The following is an 18,987-nucleotide window of genomic DNA, read 5'->3' as shown; positions in this document are numbered from 1 at the left end:
GTTCAGTAATAGGTATCCTCTGACATGCCCTTTGCACCCAACTCCTTTATTCTACCATTTTAAATGAATTAAAATATTTTGTTATTAAATATAGAAAACACATACTCAACACCCACCCACTGTTCAGGCCATATGATTTGATGCTGGCTTGATTTTGTCTCTCTAGTTAACTCTTTAACTTCATTCTTTTTTTCACTGTCAAGGTAATGTGATAAAATTCTATTCCAACATACACAATATTTTCAGCTTTCTCTTCCTGGACTTTTATATGGGAAGCTAAACCAGATCTGATAAATATTCACTTATTGGCTTTGAATATTTCAAGCAGCGCTAGCAGGCAACTTATTGACCTATGTGCTTTAGCTCACTGGATAAGACTTGTAAAATAGATTAGAGACACCTGGGTCATATATCTGAGCTTTGGCCCAAGTCTATCTGTTGAACCTCTGCCATGGACATGCAACAGAGTGCCTGTCAATGTGCCAGGATTAGAAAATTTTTAAGGAAAATTTCTGGCTTTGGCGGTGGCTCTGTTTGGAAGACAAAGTGAATTCCATACAAAAAAGCCACATTAGTAAACATTTATTGAACTGTATTAAATTTAATTGAAATTAATTAAATTTGGATGGTAGCTACAATTGCAACTGTTCCCATTGCTTGGCTGAATTCCAGTTTTGGTTTAGAACCCAGTTTGGGCAAGGACTAGAGAAATGGAAAATCTTCAGTGTCAACTTCAAAGTTGAATTAATTTACATTAGAAAAGGAGTATTAGGTAACACTGCTGATTTAAATATTTATGACAATTTCTTTTGAAAAGACAATAATTTCAACCAAATAAGCCAGGTCTTCTTCAAGCAAATAAATTCACTGTTCCATCCTTTACTCTAGGTATTTTTCAGCTTCCTTACAGTCAAACTTGACTCTTCAATCTAGGGTTATTAGGATTTCTCTTGGGCATCATTTAAAATAGAGAAACTATTATGTTACATGTTTTAGAATTATAAATGCCTGTATTCTTGCCTCCATATTGAATAAATCACCAAGATTTATAGATTCTACCTCTTAAGTATCTATACAGGTTATTTTCAACCTTTTTAAAACAAGTATTTTAAAAGCCCCTTTATATAACGCATACCTTCACACAAAATTTAAAATATATATTATACCAACTATAATATAAGAGAGAAATAAAAGGAGCATAATTAAATGTTAACTAACATGTAGTATAACATATAAATAACTATACTAGAAGATCTAATGAAGTAGTAATTTACTTCCACCTACTTATAAACAGGCTAGGATTTAAGAGAAATTAGACTAAGATTCAAATGCATAGTGAAAAGATAATAGTTTGTCTTTACATTAGACATTTTGAAATAAGAATTACTGTAAATGCAATAAATACAAATGCACACTGATACAGTTGGGTTGTATTAGTGTCTCAAATAGCATGAGTGGCATAGCTGTAAGAGATAAAATTTTGGTAGAGTCCCAAACAAAACAATATTTTTTCTTCAATGAACATGGTAGCTGCATTCCTGGAAAATTCAGTGTATATTAAAACCATTTTATAACTATTTGCAATTTAAATGTAGAATGGAGTTGTTTCTAGGCTGAGATGATTATAATCAGGTTTTTCACCTAAAAGAATGCCTAGATGGATACTTGAAAGTCATGTGGGAAGCAGCATAATTTTTCATTGTATGATATTGTCTCTCTAATTGCAGGATAGCTAACATCCCTGTCCTCTACACACTAAAGGCCAGTAGCTCTCCCCAATGATTGTGGCAACAGAAAATGCCTCCACAAATATCCAAAATGCCCACTAGGGGCAGTGTCACCCTGTTGACAACCACTGGTCTATATAATCTGTTCCTGCCTTGTCAATCTTTTAACACTGCTTTAGTTTAGTTCTTCAACAGGCATCACTTGGATCTCCCAATTTCTCCCCCTGCCCTCAGTCTCTCTGCCTATAACTTACCCTTCAAAGAGATTGCAGAGGTGATCTTTGTAAAATGCACATCTGATCACGTCGTTCCCCTGCTAAATATCTTCACAGGCTCCCCAGCTCTATAGGATGAAATCAAGCTTTTTCCAATAGAGGGCAGTAATCTGATCCCACCGTGTTTCAAATCTGGCCTTGTACCACTCTCTCCAATGCGTGCTGTGCTCTTCCCCATGTAGTCTCTAAACCTGAACAAGTTCTCTAAGTCTTTTCACCAACTTGCCAGTCTTTTGTCTAGCAAGTTCCTACTAATACTTCAAAATGCAATTCACGCATTACTTCCCCCAAGAAGTCTTCTCTAGTCTCCCCACTCCACCACGACCCTTGCAGTCACCATGTTTTGTAACTGTTAGGTAATCTGCCTTCACCACTAGACTGTGAGTTATCTGAAGGCAGGGATTTTTATCCTATTTACCTCTGTACCCCAAGAACATCAAATAGGTGGAGGGCATACAGTAACGACTTAAAAAGCTGGGCTTCCCTGGTGGCGCAGTGGTTGGGAGTCCGCCTGCCGATGCAGGGCACGCGGGTTCGTGCCCCGGTCCGGGAGGATCCCACATGCCGTGGAGCGGCTAGGCCCGTGAGCCATGGCCGCTGAGCCTGCGCGTCCGGAGCCTGTGCTCCGCAACGGGAGAGGCCGCAACAACGAGAGGCCCGCGTACAGAGAAAAAAAAAAAAAAAAATAGGTGAAAAAGTTAAATACACTTAAAGTTGAATAATCCTGTAATGTTCACTATTTGGAAAGTTCTGAAGATTGCTATATAATTGTTTTATTTACGTTTCAAGATTTTCTCATCCTTGAAGAATCACATATTTACATCCAGTTTACTCTTTCCAATTTTACAGCCTTTTAGCTTGTTCTTTCTTTAGTATTTATTTTCTATAAATCCTGAAATGTCTTCGCTATATTTTTCTTTTACTAGCTCCAACCCCCATTGTACTGACTCATGAAACAAATATGTCCTTCTCAACCCATTCCCTAGTTAATATTTTACTTAGTTTATATATCTCAGACAAGAAGCTTATTTCTTTCACAAATGATTTGAAATCAGCACATGAGAAGAGTTTTCTTTTTAATCATTAACAATTAAAATATATTTTCCCTCCCTGGGCTTCCCTGGTGGCGCAGTGGTTGAGAGTCCGCCTGCCGATGCAGCGGACACGGGTTCGTGCCCCGGTCCGGGAAGATCCCACATGCCACGGAGTGGCTGGGCCCGTGAGCCATGGCCGCTGAGCCTGCGCGTCCGGAGCCTGTGCTCCGCAACGGGAGAGGCCACAGCAGTGAGAGGCCCGCATACCACAAAAAATATTTTTCCCCCAAAATTTACTGTCAAGTTTATTGTTCTGGTTTTAAGTGTTGGTTCATGGTTTTACGACATGTGTGTTCGACATTCACCAATGTTTGATTTTGTTTCAGAAATTTTTTAGACTTGAGAGTGTTCACCTTTATCAACTCCTTTGCTAATTTAAGGCAGAGACCAAAATTAACTAGTCTTAAATAACCTTGATGTTTGTCCATGCTGCACCACATGGTTTCTCTCTTCCAGTTAATATGAGGGTAGCCATAATCGCCCATCATTTAAAAATATACATTATTCCTTGCCTTTCCAGGATTTAGCAGCAATATCTCAGAAATTTACTAATGACTCTCCTTTGGGTCATTAGAAGAAAAATGGTTCCTGCAGAAACAATGTGCTAATTAAATAGTAGTGCAGAGACATTTTCCTGGAGGCTACAAAATGACCTATGAAATACACTAGATTGTTTCTTCTCCATTAGGACATTCAGATCCTTCTTTTATTTTATTTTGGAATGGAAGAATAAATGGGGGAAAATGTGCTCTGAAATGCTCTGTTCTGCTTTAGAGCATGTAAATAGCATCATGCACAAAAAAATTTTCAAGCTGTCAGGAGTAAAGCAAGTATGATAATTCTGGATAATTAGATGCTGAAGACAATCAAAATAGAACTGATCCTAGTAAGCTTTTCTCACTTGAAGGAAACTTCTTTAAAAAGTAGTTACTGATCTTAATGTCTTTCAATAGGGCAGTTAAAAAATGTGGTAAAACAATCCACAGTACAGAATATTTTGCAGTCTATAAAATAAAGAAGAAAGCATACCTATATGTATGGGCACAGAATGATATATGGTTGTTTTAAAACTAAAAAAATCATGAATAATACATATACTATGATCCCATTCATGTAAAAAATAGCAAAAACAGAAGTAAAATATATACAAAGAGAGAGACTGGAAAGATACACATATTCAACTGCATTCAGTGTTCTGCACTGAAAGCTCTTGTTTCTGTGTTTCTTCCACCAGGTTATGAACTCCTTTGTCACCAGACCAAATACAGGATGCCAGGTTAAGTTAGAATTTCAGGTAAAGAACAAAATTTTTTAGTGTAAGTACATCCCAAATACTGCGTGGGACATATTCATACTAAAATATCATTCATCATGTATCTGAAATTCAAGTTTAGCTGAGTGTCCTGTATTTTTACTTGCTAAATCTGGCAATTCTACTTGAAGGAGACCTTAGGCTATTCATCCTTGGGTTCCTATCACTAACACAGTTACAGGGATATGGTGGGTGCACAATAAATGGCGAGAGGGTGAGTAATTAAGAAGAACACAATAATAACAGGCAACTTTGCCTGTTATCTCAATTCTCATGGAAATGCCTGTTATCTCAATTCTCATGGAAATGCCATAACGTTTTATTAGTGGTTCTATTTTACAGATTAAGAAACAGAGGTATACAGAAGCCACACAATGAGTAAGTGGTGGAGCTAAAAATGACCCCAAGTTTCTGAGTCCTGATTCAGCAGCCATAACCAACTGCCAGCTGCAGAAACTAGAAGAAAATCAGGAGAAAGAGAACCAGGGGAGAGGCTTTGGTTCTGCCTAAGTGATACAGACTAGGACTTTGCACAAACTCCTCAATTTTACCTAGAGGCAGAATGTGAGATATTTAACAAAAGCAGACAAATCTGGGCCTGGTCCCTACCTCCACCACACATTAGAACAAGTTATATAATTTATTCCTGCCTCAGTTTTTCTCCTCTTTAAAACTGCAGTGAGAGAACCTGAGTACTGATGGGAAGAACAAAAGAGATAATTTCTGTAAAGTGATCAGCACAGGGCTTGGCAAGTAAAGGACACTGTCAATGCTAGCTATCCTCAGTTCAGAGCCGCAGTTTTTTCATTTGTAAAACAGAATAATAACACGAATAACAAGACAATAGTACTAATGGTATCTATATTGCCGAGTTGACTCTAAGATTGGATGAGAATGTATCTTTCTAAATTCTAAAGTGCTTCTCACTCTCCTAAACAGAGCAGAACCAGAATTAATATCATGCCAGAGCATTACTACAGTTTTTTTCCCATGAGCAATTAATTTTGTTTAAAAATTATCATACAGTAAAACTGATTCTTTTCGGTGTACAAAGTTCTATGAATTTTGACACATGTATAGACTTATGTAACCACCACCACCATCGGGATAGAGAACATCACTACAGCTTTTCATATTCTTTTGTCAAAGTGTTTCACATTCGTGTTAAAAAACACTTTTAAAAACAAGAAAGAGATTTAGATAAACGTGCTGAAGATACAAGTGAACAAAACTGGCTTTTTGCACAAATGGTTGCATTCTCCAACCCCTCCAGGTCTTGTCTGGGTCATTTTGGCTATTGGCTCTGCAGACTATCTCTTCCCATAAAAGTAATAAGGAATCAACTTGAGAGCTGGGGTCTTTCTTCACACTAAAGGCACACGTCACAGGCACAAACTTCGGCATTCTTTATCCGATCCTTTTCCTATTACCAGACCTTAATTTCCCCGAACTGTTTTCTCTAATTGCCATTTTCTTTCTAAAATGAACAAGCCTTGAATAACCGGCACCTTCTCATCTTTTCAGGGAAATTATTTGATCGGGAGAAGGAGATACAGAGTCACTGAGAGAGCAAGGATTGAGCTTGCAGGACCCCAAACCTCTCCGATGTAACAAATCCCCCCTATACTCAGTCACTGAGTCTCCTTTCCCGACTTCAGCCTCTCGGTTCCCTGCCTACCTGGCGCCTCCTGGGGCGTTAGACATTGGTACCAAACTTCTGCTCTCCCCAGACGGCCTCCCTCCCACTCCCACCCTGTGAGCTCTCCCATCTTAAGTGACTTGCACTGACACATCGCTGCCACATCTGGTGAGCCGGGCGGGTCCGCTTTCCGGGTGACTCACGTCCTCTCTGTATGCCTTTTGTTTCTAGGACGCTTTGGAGGCCGTTTCTTTCCTTCTGCTTTTAATTTGGGGAAGGGAAAAGCTCATGAATCAAGAGTGAATCTCTTCTCCACCAATCTTTTTCCCCCCTTCTTCTTAAAGTTAGCTGTCTCGCTTCACAAGTTCCGTAACTTATCCGGAGAAGCGCGGGGGCGGGACAGGTAGGGACGCGTTAATTACACCTAAATCTGAAGTTGGCAGTCTAACGTTATCACTTTGGTGGGAAGACTCGCGAAACTCCCTTGCAGGCTGCTGGGCGTTTTACCGCTGCCGCCGTGCGCGTTGTCAGCTCCCTTCTTCACGCTGCTGCTTCGCGTTGCTCTGTCACGCCTCAATCTACCCGGTTACTGCCATAAATGCCCGAATCGGGACGAATTCCACGAGATTCACCAGCGGTTTTGTTCCTGTCCAAGGTAAGTCCAGTATGCAAAACGAGGAACCACCACAGGATGTCGGGGAAGGGGGAGAAGAAGGGATTCCCTCACCTTTTCCGGTGCATTCCTCGTCGGTTTCCACCAGGAGGAGGTGCGCAGCGCAGACTCCCCACTCGCCTCCTTTATTCAATCCCCCCACCGAGGTCCGCGGAGGCTGGCCGCGCGGTCGGAGCAGCCACTCCGGCAGGCCTGCCCTCCTCCGCCCCCCGGATTGGTTTTTCCCAGCTGCGGAGGTTGGGCCTGGGGCTGGGGTGCGAGGAGAGTCGGCACGCAGCTCGGACCCGAGAAGTCCCCGCGACTCTGGTGGGACTGGGAGTTGTCTCGGGAGGTGGCGGGCGGGCGCGCGGAGGTGAGAGGTGGGGAGCCAGCGGAGAAGGCGGCTCCGGGGCCCCTCCCCGCCCTCGGGCAGGAGAGGAGCGCAGGTCCGGGTTCCGCCGTCGCTTTGTTCGCGGCCTCTCCCCTCCCTTTCGGAGATGACTGGAACGCCCTCGGATCCGAGGGGCTGGCGGGGGCGCGGGCTTGGGGGCGCCAGCTATACGCTCCTCCACTTAATCCGAGAGGTTCTGAGAGATGAAAATACTCCTGTAACATGAAACTTCCCTCTCATCCTCACCTGGGCTGGGAGGAGAAGTCCGGGCGGGGGGCGGAGACCCCGGAAGGCAGGTCGTCTGCGGAGACGGTGGGGGGAAGGACCTGGGAGAGTGAGAAGTTTGGCCGGGAGGCGCTGGGGATTAGGCGAGAAGTTCGATGCGGGGGAGCGGGGCGGGGGGGTGGGGGACGAGTCGGATCGGGAAAGGAGGAGGGCGGGAGCTGCAAGGGTATATATAGTAGGGGCCGCAGCAGAAGGAAGCCTCTGCGCTCCGGCATCTCGGGTCGCGCGCCCCTCTCCCGGGGTACGGATCTGCGTGGCGCACTGGAGGAGGCGAGGCTCGGACGGGCTTAAAGGAGGGAGGTCTCGGGTGCCGAGTGGGGACGAGTTGGCTGGCAGAGGCCGGTTCCTGCACTCGGGGAGCTGCGGGCGCCGCTGCCCCTCACGCTTCTCTCCCGCTTGTCCCAGGTCGCGCCGCGGATCCTGCGCGAGGCGCCAACAAAAGAGGCGAGGAGGTGCCACCCGGGGGCGGCTGCTGGAAGAGGCGCGGAAGGAGGAGCGCAGCGCTGAGCGTCCCGACCCGCCGTGCGTACTTTCTGGAGGGAAGGGGCGGGGGACTCGGCCCCGGGAGGGGGACGCCCGGCGGCGAGGGGGTTAGCCAAGTTCCGGCGGCGGCGGCGGCGGCGGCGGCGGCGGCGGCGGCGGCCGCGGCCCTCCTCAGCTTCCACAAGACGAAAGTTTTCTCCAGACGCTTCCGGCTGGCCCGCGCCCTCCGGGCCCAACCTCCCGAACCTTCGGAGCGGGCAGCGTCCCAGCCCAGCTCCGGGGAGACCTGAGCCGCGATGCCTGGGGGGTGCTCCCGGGGCCCCGCCGCCGGGGACGGGAGGCTGCGGCTGGCGCGGCTGGCGCTGGTCCTCCTGGGCTGGGTCTCGTCGTCCTCCCTCCCCTCCTCTGCGTCCTCGTCCGCCTCCTCGGCGTTCCCGGTCTTCGCGGCGTCCGCCCAGCCCCAGCTGCCGGACCGATGCCCCCCGGCGTGCGAGTGCTCCGAGGCGGCGCGCACCGTCAAGTGCGTGAACCGCAACCTGACCGAGGTGCCCGCGGACCTGCCCCCCTACGTGCGCAACCTCTTCCTCACCGGCAATCAGCTGGCAGTGCTCCCCGCCGGGGCCTTCGCCCGCCGGCCGCCGCTGGCCGAGCTGGCCGCTCTCAACCTCAGCGGCAGCCACCTGGAGGAGGTGCGCGCCGGCGCCTTCGAGCATCTGCCCAGCCTGCGCCAGCTCGACCTCAGCCACAACCCGCTGGCCGACCTCAGCCCCTTCGCCTTCTCGGGCGGCAACGCCAGCGTCGCGGCCCCCAGCCCCCTGGTGGAACTGATCCTGAACCGCATCGTGCCCCCTGCGGCCGAGCGGCAGAACCGGAGCTTTGAGGGTGCGGTGGCCGCGGCCCTGCGAGCGGGCCACGCGCTGCGCGGGCTGCGCCGCCTGGAGCTGGTCAGCAACCGCCTCCTCTACCTGCCCCGCGACGTCCTGACCCAGCTGCCCGGCCTCAGGCACCTGGACCTGCGCAACAACTCGCTGGTGAGCCTGACCTACGTGTCCTTCCGCAACCTGACACACCTGGAAAGCCTCCACCTGGAGAACAACGCCCTCAAGGTCCTGCACAACAGCACCCTGGCAGAGCTGCAAAGCCTGCCCCACGTCAGGGTCTTCCTGGACGACAATCCCTGGGTCTGTGATTGCCACATGGCGGACATGGTGGCCTGGCTCAAGGAGACAGAGGTAGTGCAGGGCAAAGCCAGGCTCACCTGTGCATTCCCGGAAAAAATGAGGAATCGGGTCCTCTTGGAACTCAACAGCTCCGACCTGGACTGTGACCCTATCCTTCCTCCATCCCTGCAGACGTCTTATGTCTTCCTGGGTATTGTTTTAGCCCTGATAGGCGCCATTTTCCTACTGGTTTTGTATTTGAACCGCAAAGGGATAAAAAAGTGGATGCATAACATCAGAGATGCCTGCAGGGATCACATGGAAGGGTATCATTACAGATATGAAATCAACGCGGACCCCAGGTTAACAAACCTCAGTTCTAATTCGGATGTCTGAGAGCCACGCGAGGACAGCACAAGGACAGCTATGCATGAGATGTAGACTTCAGCTTCTGTCCTGTCCTAGGCTTGCTGCACCTCCACCCTCCACTGTAGCCGCCACTGACCTTGACTGAAAGCAGTGAAGGGCATCTGCTCCCTTCTTATGTAAAGTTTCTTGGTGTGTTCTGCTACTGTAAGACAAGGGACAACTGTGCTTAGTGTTTTATCCTCTCCCTTTTCTGGGAAATCAACACGTCTGGAGGGATGTTTTCAAGTTTCAGCATGAACATGGCCTCCTGGCTGTCTGTTTCTCTTAGTACAGTTCAAGGTTATCAAGTGTACTCCCACAGATAGCATTCGACAAAAGCTGCCTCAACTTTTTTGAGAAAAAGACGTATTTCATAAATATCAGTTTTATTCTCATGTACCAAAATTGTGGAGAGAATGATTGCATTCCATAAACTGCCCGCAGACCTTAGCAAGCTCTTCAAAGTAACTCCGTAGCACACAGGAGCGCCTGCATCTGAGAGCATGCTTACATTTTCCTGTTCTGCATTATTACAAAAAATAACTTGCAACTTCAGATAACTTCTTTGACAAGTTACTTTTTTGATTGCAGTTTATATGAAACTGGGCTGACGTTCTTTTATAAACTGCATCGAGATCCAGCAAACTAAATTGTTCAAAAAAAATTCAATAAAGATTCTTAAAAGAATTACAGTTGTGTTCAAGTTTCCTATTTGAAAAAAAGATTAGGGGCCGTGATATTAAATGGTCTTGGTTCTGATGATAATTAAGGTATTAGTTATTATAGCTGAGAATGAAACGGGAGCAGTGTCTTATACAGACAGACTTTGGAGATAGTTTTGAGATGGTGGATCCTTTCAGGGTTTACATAGAGAATTTGAATATTCATGTGAAAGTTAATGCTATTCATTAAACAATTTTGTAGAAGCATTATAAAGTTGGTAAGAGGGAGAGTTTTGTATGATAAGCAGTTCACAGTGTGGGGCTTTTTGTAGACTAATTAAGTTGTTAGGACAGGACAAAATTATTTACGTAATAAAACTCTCCACGTGAAATGGTTCTGTGCATTTTTAGAGCAGAGTACGAAACAAATATAATGCAAATAAATGTATGAAAATGAAGTGTCTTAAGACACAGAATATTCTAAAATAAAAGATTTCAAAGAGTAACTTTAAAAAGTTATAAGGTCATAATGTAAATTGGAACTTAGATTTTCCTGAGAATATATTTTTTTAATGCTTAAAATGGAACCTATAGGGTTGATAGTTTGATTATCAGAGACTCTGCTAATGTGTTTAAAAAATAATTGTTATGGTAGGATATGAATTTGAGGAAATAACCAGAGATAACTATCTAGGTTTACAAACGAGTGTCTCAACTAATCATAGGTTCTTATGTTCAGTTCAACACTTAAGAATTTGGGGACATTTTGATTTTAGCTAAACTCTATGTTAGTATATACACCTTTGTGAAGAATAAATCACACTTAGGTGTAAATAAAAGCAATTGGTTAATCAAGTGATATTGTCAATAATAGACAAGATTTTTTTTTCAGAGTTTATTATTTGCCAAGTAAGTTTAAAAGTAAATTCCATTAATCTCTAAACTCTTATATAAAGTGACTTTTAATTTAGCCATTATTGCTTAATTTAAAGTGTAGGTAAACTTGTGTCAGTAGGTCTTAGGGCCCTTCTTTCCCTTTAAAATGATCATGTTCTGGAGTGTTTTATATTTGAAATAAAATTTAGGTTTCCATACTTTCATAAATGAAATAGGATTAGATAGTACTTTAGTTCTAGAAATCTTTTTTACAATAGAAGCATAGAAAGCTTTTCCCTCTTTGAGTTAAATTCAGAAGTTTTCAAAATAGAGCTAAAAATATTTGAATCTGTTCCTTGTTTAGATTAGATTAGACAGACAGAATATGATGTTTTAATTTTAACTATATTAAGTTTCCTAAGGCTCATTTTATGAAATAGTATGCATTATTTTGGGGTTATACGTCAGATCCTATAATTACCTAAGAAAAGGTTAAATTTATGGTACTTAATATTATTTCATTAAACATTTTAAGTGTTCACCAGGAATTCATAAACTGGCTGGCTGCCACTATTTCCTAAGGGTGATGCCAAAACATAGCCAAAAAATAGCGAAAACATCTAACAAATACAAGCACACCATCTTAGGAATACACTGCCATTGGGCTTTCATTGGCAAGTCTGCTGATATTGTAGAAAACAACAAATTGTAATATTTATAGAGTCTCCGTTTGGAAGAATGATTTCTCCTTCATCATGTGATAATCTAACAGTTAAAAACTGAGCTCTATCTAACATCCGGGAAAGCGGTAGATTTGTCAGTCTAGCTTTTCTCATCATCAACTCACTGAAGCAGAATCTGTGATACAGTGAAGCCGAGTTTTTGCCCATTAGGTGATGGCTTTTTTGAAATTTATGATTTCCTGCTTCTTTTTCAGCCCCTTGCTTCTTCCTTTGTATAAACTTCCCAATTTTATATCATATCACTGCTTGCTCTTCCCCAGTACATGGAAATAGACATTGTTAAAGTAAAAAATGTTACTGCTTGAAAACATTTGTTATTGGGTAGTCATAATACTCGAAGTCTATAAGCTTATAAGGCATTCCGAGTTCCTTGGCAGATAGGTGCTATGTAAATCCAATAAGGATTATAGGCAAAAAGAAAATGAAAGTATTGCTTTAAGTGCACTTGTTTTAAACACTGTTCCTTAGTACCATTATGCATTATTGATCCTAGAAACCTACAAATAGTCCATTTTTCAAAATTATTTTGGTTGGTGATACATTTTATTACTCAGCAAAGGTTTCAGCAGAAAACACCCTTCATTTATCCTTTATAAGTTTCATTTGAAGAAAGTTAGAAAAATACTTAAAAATTTAAGTACTTGATAAATCCCTCAATTTAAAAAGCTATTAAAATATCCGATAAATTTCAATTTAAAGTGGCAAGAATTTAGGCTAATACAGCTATTTGACCCTGAATTGTAACTCGCCCTTTTCAGTGTAACAATTCAGTTTTAATATATGTATCATCAATTTTGCTGCCCCCTGCGTCTCAATGGTGACCCACGAGGCACATTTATACCTTATAACTGATAGATCTTTCTTATAAAATAAGGATTCTTTGAAGCACATTTGATAACATTTTTTAAAGAAAAAAGAGCTACTTAAATTGATACTATTGATAATAGACGAGATTTTCTTTTTTTTTTTCCTCAGAGGTGGAGAAAGGATTGGTTGAAATAAATGGTACATTCTTTTAAAATACCTTGATTGGCAGCAAATGTGGATTATGCTCATCTCAGTATTTAATCGGAAATAAGTTACAGCTTTGTTTTCTGACTTTTTAATTAAAGTGGGTGGAAAAAAAGAAGGTCCCAAATGAACTATGATTGTTTCCTTAGGGATTCCGTTCGACTCTCTCCCTTTTGGACTAATGTTCCAAATAGGAGGCTTACCTTCTTTAGGACATCAGAGGCTTTGCAGCTCTAGCTTGGGAATCTTTCCTATCATTTCTGCTGGTTTGCAAGTTAAAACCAGTTTGGCCCGTGCTTTCTTTCTGCTCCAAAATCCAGCCTTCAGAGAGCAGCACCCTGCAGTGAAGACAGACATTTTTCAGATGAGATTCAAGTTTCACTTTTACACTTGTGCAAGGATCTTTCACAGTAAAGGAGAGGGAAGGAGGAAATTATATTTCTAGATCATATATGAAAAATACCTTGATGTATTTTTAAAATCTTTCAGTAATACTGCAGCACTGCACTAGAAAATGATTAGTTTAAGAAAATATATTCTGTATTGTCTAGGTGATCCTGTCTTTTAGGAGGAGAAAAACAGCTCCTTGAGGATATTTTGTACAGGTATTTTTCCATCCCTAGTAATGTCTGATTAAAAATGCGGGCTGGTTTTATGTTTTGTTTTATCTTAAAACATTTTAGCAGCTCTAATTTTGTCATGGGTTAAAAAAATCTAGATTTAATAACATTTAATATATGATTTATGTATTTTTGACAAGAAAAAGTATTCTTAGTATTTCAAAATTGGATGGGCTCTTAAATGTGTCAAGCCCAGTTTCCCATTCTACAAATGAAAACCTGATAATTGTGACATGTTAAATAGCAACAACCAGGACTAGATCTCAGGGTTCCAGACTCCCTTTCTAGTTCTTTTTTTGCCACATGGTGGTATTGCTAATTACCTACCTTGAGACCTTTGAAATTCTCTTGTCTAATTTTTAAAAAGGCAATTGACGTGAATTTGTTTTATTGCTTTTGCTTTGTGCTCAAACATTCACTACATTTGTTTAAGATTCACTTTCAGTGCATTCAAAAAATTAGTGTCAGACCCCGGAATATGCTTACATAAAGTTCCTCTGAGTCCACAGTATGATAGGAAATATTTCGGAAATTTAATGGTGATATTTCTTTGGAAGAGAAAAAAAACTCTGGAAAGCTGTGCGAGCCTGTGTAATTCTATCTTAAAAGATGAGTTAGGGCTTCCCTGGTGGCGGAGTGGTTGAGAGTCTGCCCGCCGATGCAGGGGACACGGGTTCGTGCCCCGGTCCGGGAGGATCCCACATGCCGCAGAGCGGCTGGTCCCGTGAGCCATGGCTGCTGAGCCTGCGCATCCGGAGCCTGTGCTCCACAATGGGAGAGGCCACAACAGTGAGAGGCCCGCGTATCGCAAAAAAAAAGAGATGAGTTAGCTCAGCTGGTGAGAACATCAAACAAATGAGACCAAGTTCACAGGCCGTGAAGTCGGTCAGTCACCAGGTGAGCAGTCAGCTTTGCATGCTCTGCTTGGTTCTCCTGGCTGGCACCCACTCCGGGTGCAGGCTATCACCCATTCTCTGAGGACCGAGACCAAACAGGGAATCCAAATAAACGGAAATCCATCATCACCCTGGAAAACCATCATCACCCTGGAAAACCAGTGGACTGACGGGCCAAACCCCTGCAGCTCTGCTGCTGCTGTGCCAGTTCACTGTCTCTACATATACAGGACCAAACTCATGACAGTCCCTATGTCCTGTAGCATGCATGCCACAGATCACAAAAGGTTTCTCATCTTATGTGAATTTTGAGAAAAATCTATCATCGGTGCCTTTTCATGTGTCACGTGGGAAATTCATTAGGTTTGCTTGGCTACTGAAAATGAAAATGTGGTATAAGATTCAGGATCATGGTCATCATGTCACAAACCTGTATGTAAGTGTTTATAAAAACAGAAATGCAGTTTAGCTGACATTTTCTGATAATAGGATTTATTGGTGGTTCCCATTTGGACTTGGTGAATGTAAGGATACATTTGCTTTTAAGGAAGCCAAAGCTTAAAATATAACCAACTATAATATTTTTTGTGAAAAGTAAATATTTGAGAATACGTTTTCAAGAACCTGAAGATGTTATCAAGATAGGCTTTTTTAAAGTGGAAGTTTACAGTTCTCCTGACTTCCCTTTCGCCCCCTGCAGTCCTATTTGTACAACTTTGTGTTTTCTTCCCCTAAAGAGAACCATGATACATAACATTTCAAGGTGACGACTTGCACACAGGAGAACTGGACTGACTGAAACATCAGGTCAGTTTACAAACGTTCCTTTCTATGTGCAATGCAGATTCTCTGAGTTTGACAATACAGCTAGTTAAATGCCTTCAAGGAAGACTTTCATCTTTCAATTAGACACATTCTGTAGTTATTCTTATAGATCATGGCAAACACATGGCTATCAAACATTTAAAGGACATATTTTTAAATTAACTCATGTTTCTCATAGATTATTTACAAATACAGTGGGGACAAACACCACGAATAATCCTATCACTAAGGAAAAGTGCCTTAATGTCGAGATAAACTGCTTGCTGTTGGCATCACGCTGTACCTGCCTTTCCACTCACAATGGTGTGATCATCCCCCCACTACCATTAAAAACTATTTTAATAGTTTAAAGTACTGCAGACAATCATATTTTACACACATAGGATGTTTCTTGCTAATGTTCTCATAAGCATTGTTATACCTACCTGTGTTTCTACGTCTCCCATATTTTTCCCATATTTCCCATATTTTTACTGCAGCAGAGGGTAATCTTTTTCTTCTAAACTCTAAAAATATTTTTGATGTCTATTTAAGAATATTAAATGTAGAACAACATCGTTCACTATATGATTTTCTTAAACAAAGTACTGAATGCTCTGTGGACAGGATTTTGAACAGAAAGAAACTTTAAGTTGCTAATTAACTTGTCACCATTTTTGATCCACAAATGTCTACTCTCTGTTAAAATACCAAAAGTAGAAGATAGCTAAGTCCATAACCCAGTTATAAGAGTGTGTATGTGTGTGTTGCAGGGTTGGGAGAGGTGATATGGGGTGTGGAAGAACCCCTGGGAAACTAGTTACAAGTTAGCAAGCAGTTTTTAAGACAAACCTATGTTTTCCTGAATTCTACTCTCTTTTTAGATGATTTGTGTATGTGTTCTTAGAATTAATTTACATTCATGCATGTGATCTAACTGTGCTAATCTTACTGTTAATCTGCTTTAAAATTTCAGTGAAGTCCTATGAACCATTTAGTCAGTTCACTCAATAGATATTTATTCAATGCTTTGTATATACCAGACACTGTTGTTGCATTGGAGTAAAAAATGAGTTTCTGACATAAAATTGCTTCTGATCCAGTTGAGAGGATAAACAATGATAATAGCTAACGTTTTATTGAGTTCTTAGTATGAATCAGATACTAGACAAAACCCTTCACGTATAAGATCTTATTCTCATTGGAAGAGAAAATTGAGGTTTAGAGATGCTAGGTGACTTGCCCAAGGACAACCAGGTAGCAAGAATGAGATGTGGGATTTTTTGGGGGGTCTGTTTCCAGGACCTGTGTTGTCAACCCCTGAGCCTCAGGAGCAATAAGATGTGAATGACTTTGTTATAGGGTAGAATGTGATAAAGCACTGCCAGAGATTCAAACTGTGTGATATGGGGTTCAAAGCAGGGAGAGAGCTTGTCTAAATTGGAAGATTCAGAAAATCGTTCATGGAGGATTGGCTTTTAAGATGATTTTGAAGAAGGGCCGATAGAGACAGTGGGTAGAAGAGAAAGCTCAGGACAGAGAATAAGCAAAGAGAATGGAGGCAATTAAAGACCAGGTGCGTTCTGGGAACAATAGCATTTGAAGCATGATGTTTATCAAGGAGAATAGTGGAGAGTGAGGCTAGAAAGATAAATCTGTAGTTACGATCAATAGTTTCTGTTTAATTCAGCGGCCAGTGGGGGAGTTATTGGAGGTCTATGAGCAGGGGAGTGATACGCATAGATGTGGTCATCCCCTAGTGGGTGAGATCCACATCCCCTCCCCAGATAAGTTTGGATATCAAGCCTGATGACACCACACATGCATAAAGAGGGTAGCAAAAGGTTTATTACTCCCATATGGGATTTTCTGGGAGGGTAGAGCTTGGCTTTGTTTTTCATTGTGATTAGGGGGTGGGACCAGAGTGAGAGTTGGGGTATCTGTGGTTTTAACTACCCAGCAGGTGCCAAGGGATGAAGCTCATGGGGCTTCTTGTGAGCTTGCCCCAATGTGGGACAGAAAGTTGCGGGGGAGGGTATGGGCTTGAAAGCTGTCAGTACATCACAGATGAAATCAGACTCAATTATAATTCACCACTGATGTTTGACTGATGATGTGCTATGTCTCATTTAATTGATGTTGAACTTATTTAAGTAAGCTATTATGGCTCTCTGAGGCTTACAGCATGTGGCCATTAGTAAGGTGAAAGCTCCATTGAATGTCTCGTTCTAGAGTCTATGGTATGTGTTTTGAGAAGTGAAATGCATGCTTTGGTCACCATCAGTAATGTCTGGAACTCTGAAAGGGATAAGCAATGTCTTGAGGAGGCCTTTTATTTTGGCTCTAGTATGGGCAAACTTTATGTGGACCTTGATGTTTATCTTAGGTATCTACAGGGCAATCAACTCCTTGGATAAGGAGTTGTTGCCATTGGTCAGACTAAATGGACAGATAATTGGTAATGCCTCCAGATTCTGTAAAAACATGCACTTTGGACCAATTTTTGATCAAGCATTTTCCATCACTAAGATGACTGCATGAAGTTTGGCCAGTTGTGCTGACCCTTGAATCTTGTCCTTGATCTAGGCTGACTTGGTTAGGTGGTGGATAGCAGCAGCTTGCTAGCAGGCTCCATCACATGTTATGGTGACCTTATCACGGATAAAGTAAAGTTCATCCTGAGTAATCACACACACACACACACACACACACACACACACACACTCTCTCTCTCTCTCTCTCTCTCTCTCTCCAGGTGGCCAGCAGATCTCCCCACTCTTTCCCCTTTGGAAACCATAAATTTGTTTTCTATGTCTGTGAGTCTGTTTCTGTTTTGTAAATAAGCTAATTTGCATCACTTTTTTTAAGATTCCACATATAAGTGATATCATATGGTGTTTGTCTTTCTCTAACATACTTCACTTAGTATGGTAATCTCCAGGTCCATCCATGTTGCTGCAAATAGCATTATTTCATTCTTTTTAATGGCTCAGTGATATTCCATTGTATATATGTACCACATCTTCATTATCCATTCATCTGTTGATGGACATTTAGGTTGCTTCCATATCTTGCCTATTGTAAATAGTACTGCTATGAATATTTGGGTGCATGTATCCTTTCAAATTAAAGTTTTCTCTGGATATATGCCCAGGAGCAGGATTGCAGGATCATATGGTAACTCTATTTTTAGTTTTTTAAGGAACCTTCATACTGTTCTCCATAGTGGCTGCACCAATTTACATTCCCAACAACAGTGTAGGAGGGTTCCCTGTTCTCCACACCCTCTCCAGCATTTATTATTTGTAGGCTTTTTGATGACGGCCATTCTAACCGGTGTGAGGTGATATCTCATTTTGGTTTTGACTTACATTTCCCTAATAATTAGTGATATTGAGCATCTTTTCATGTGCCTCTTGGCCAACTGTATGTCTTCTTTGGAGAGATATCTATTTGGTCTTCTGCCCATTTTTCAGTTGGGTTGTTTGTTATTTTGATATTGAGCTGTATGAGCTATTTGCAAATTTTGGAAATTAATCCCTTGTTGGTCGCATTGTTTGCAAATATTTTCTCCCATTCTGTGGGTTGTTTATGGTTTCCTTTGCTGTGCAAAAACTTTTAAGCTCAATTAGGTCCCATTTGTTTTTGTTTTTGTTTCCATTACTTTACTAGACAGATCCAAAAATATGTTGCTGCAATTTATGTCTAAGAATGTCCTGCCTATTTTTTCCTCTAGAAGTTTTATAGAATCCGGTCTTACATTTAGGTCTATAATCCATTTTGAGTTTATTGTGAATATGGTGTTAGAGAATGTTCTAATTTCATTCTGTTACATGTAGCTGTCCAGTTTTCCCAGCACCACTTATTGAAGAGACTATCTTTTAACCGTTGTATATTTTTGCTTCCTTTGTCATAGATTGACCATAACTGCATGGGTTTATTTCTGGGC

At 42.2% G+C, this 18,987-nt stretch overlaps 1 protein-coding gene across 1 annotated transcript; it reads left to right on the top strand.

Moving 5' to 3' along the window:
- Positions 1 to 8,154: 8,154 nt before the first annotated feature.
- Positions 8,155 to 10,113, top strand: TPBG (trophoblast glycoprotein; the record flags this gene model as incomplete). Its single annotated transcript, XM_079716764.1, has 1 exon — positions 8,155 to 10,113. The coding sequence occupies one exon, from the start codon at positions 8,155 to 8,157 to the stop codon at positions 9,412 to 9,414; it is 1,260 nt and encodes a 419-aa protein (XP_079572890.1). The 3' UTR covers positions 9,415 to 10,113.
- Between the last annotated feature and the right edge of the window lie 8,874 nt (positions 10,114 to 18,987).

The sequence above is a fragment of the Hyperoodon ampullatus genome, assembly GCF_949752795.1.
Source record: "Hyperoodon ampullatus genome assembly, chromosome: 12".
In the NCBI taxonomy this organism is placed as follows: Eukaryota; Metazoa; Chordata; class Mammalia; order Artiodactyla; family Ziphiidae; genus Hyperoodon; species Hyperoodon ampullatus.
The sequence above is the reverse complement of the archived record's forward strand: the minus strand, read 5'-3'. Positions and strand labels throughout refer to the sequence as shown.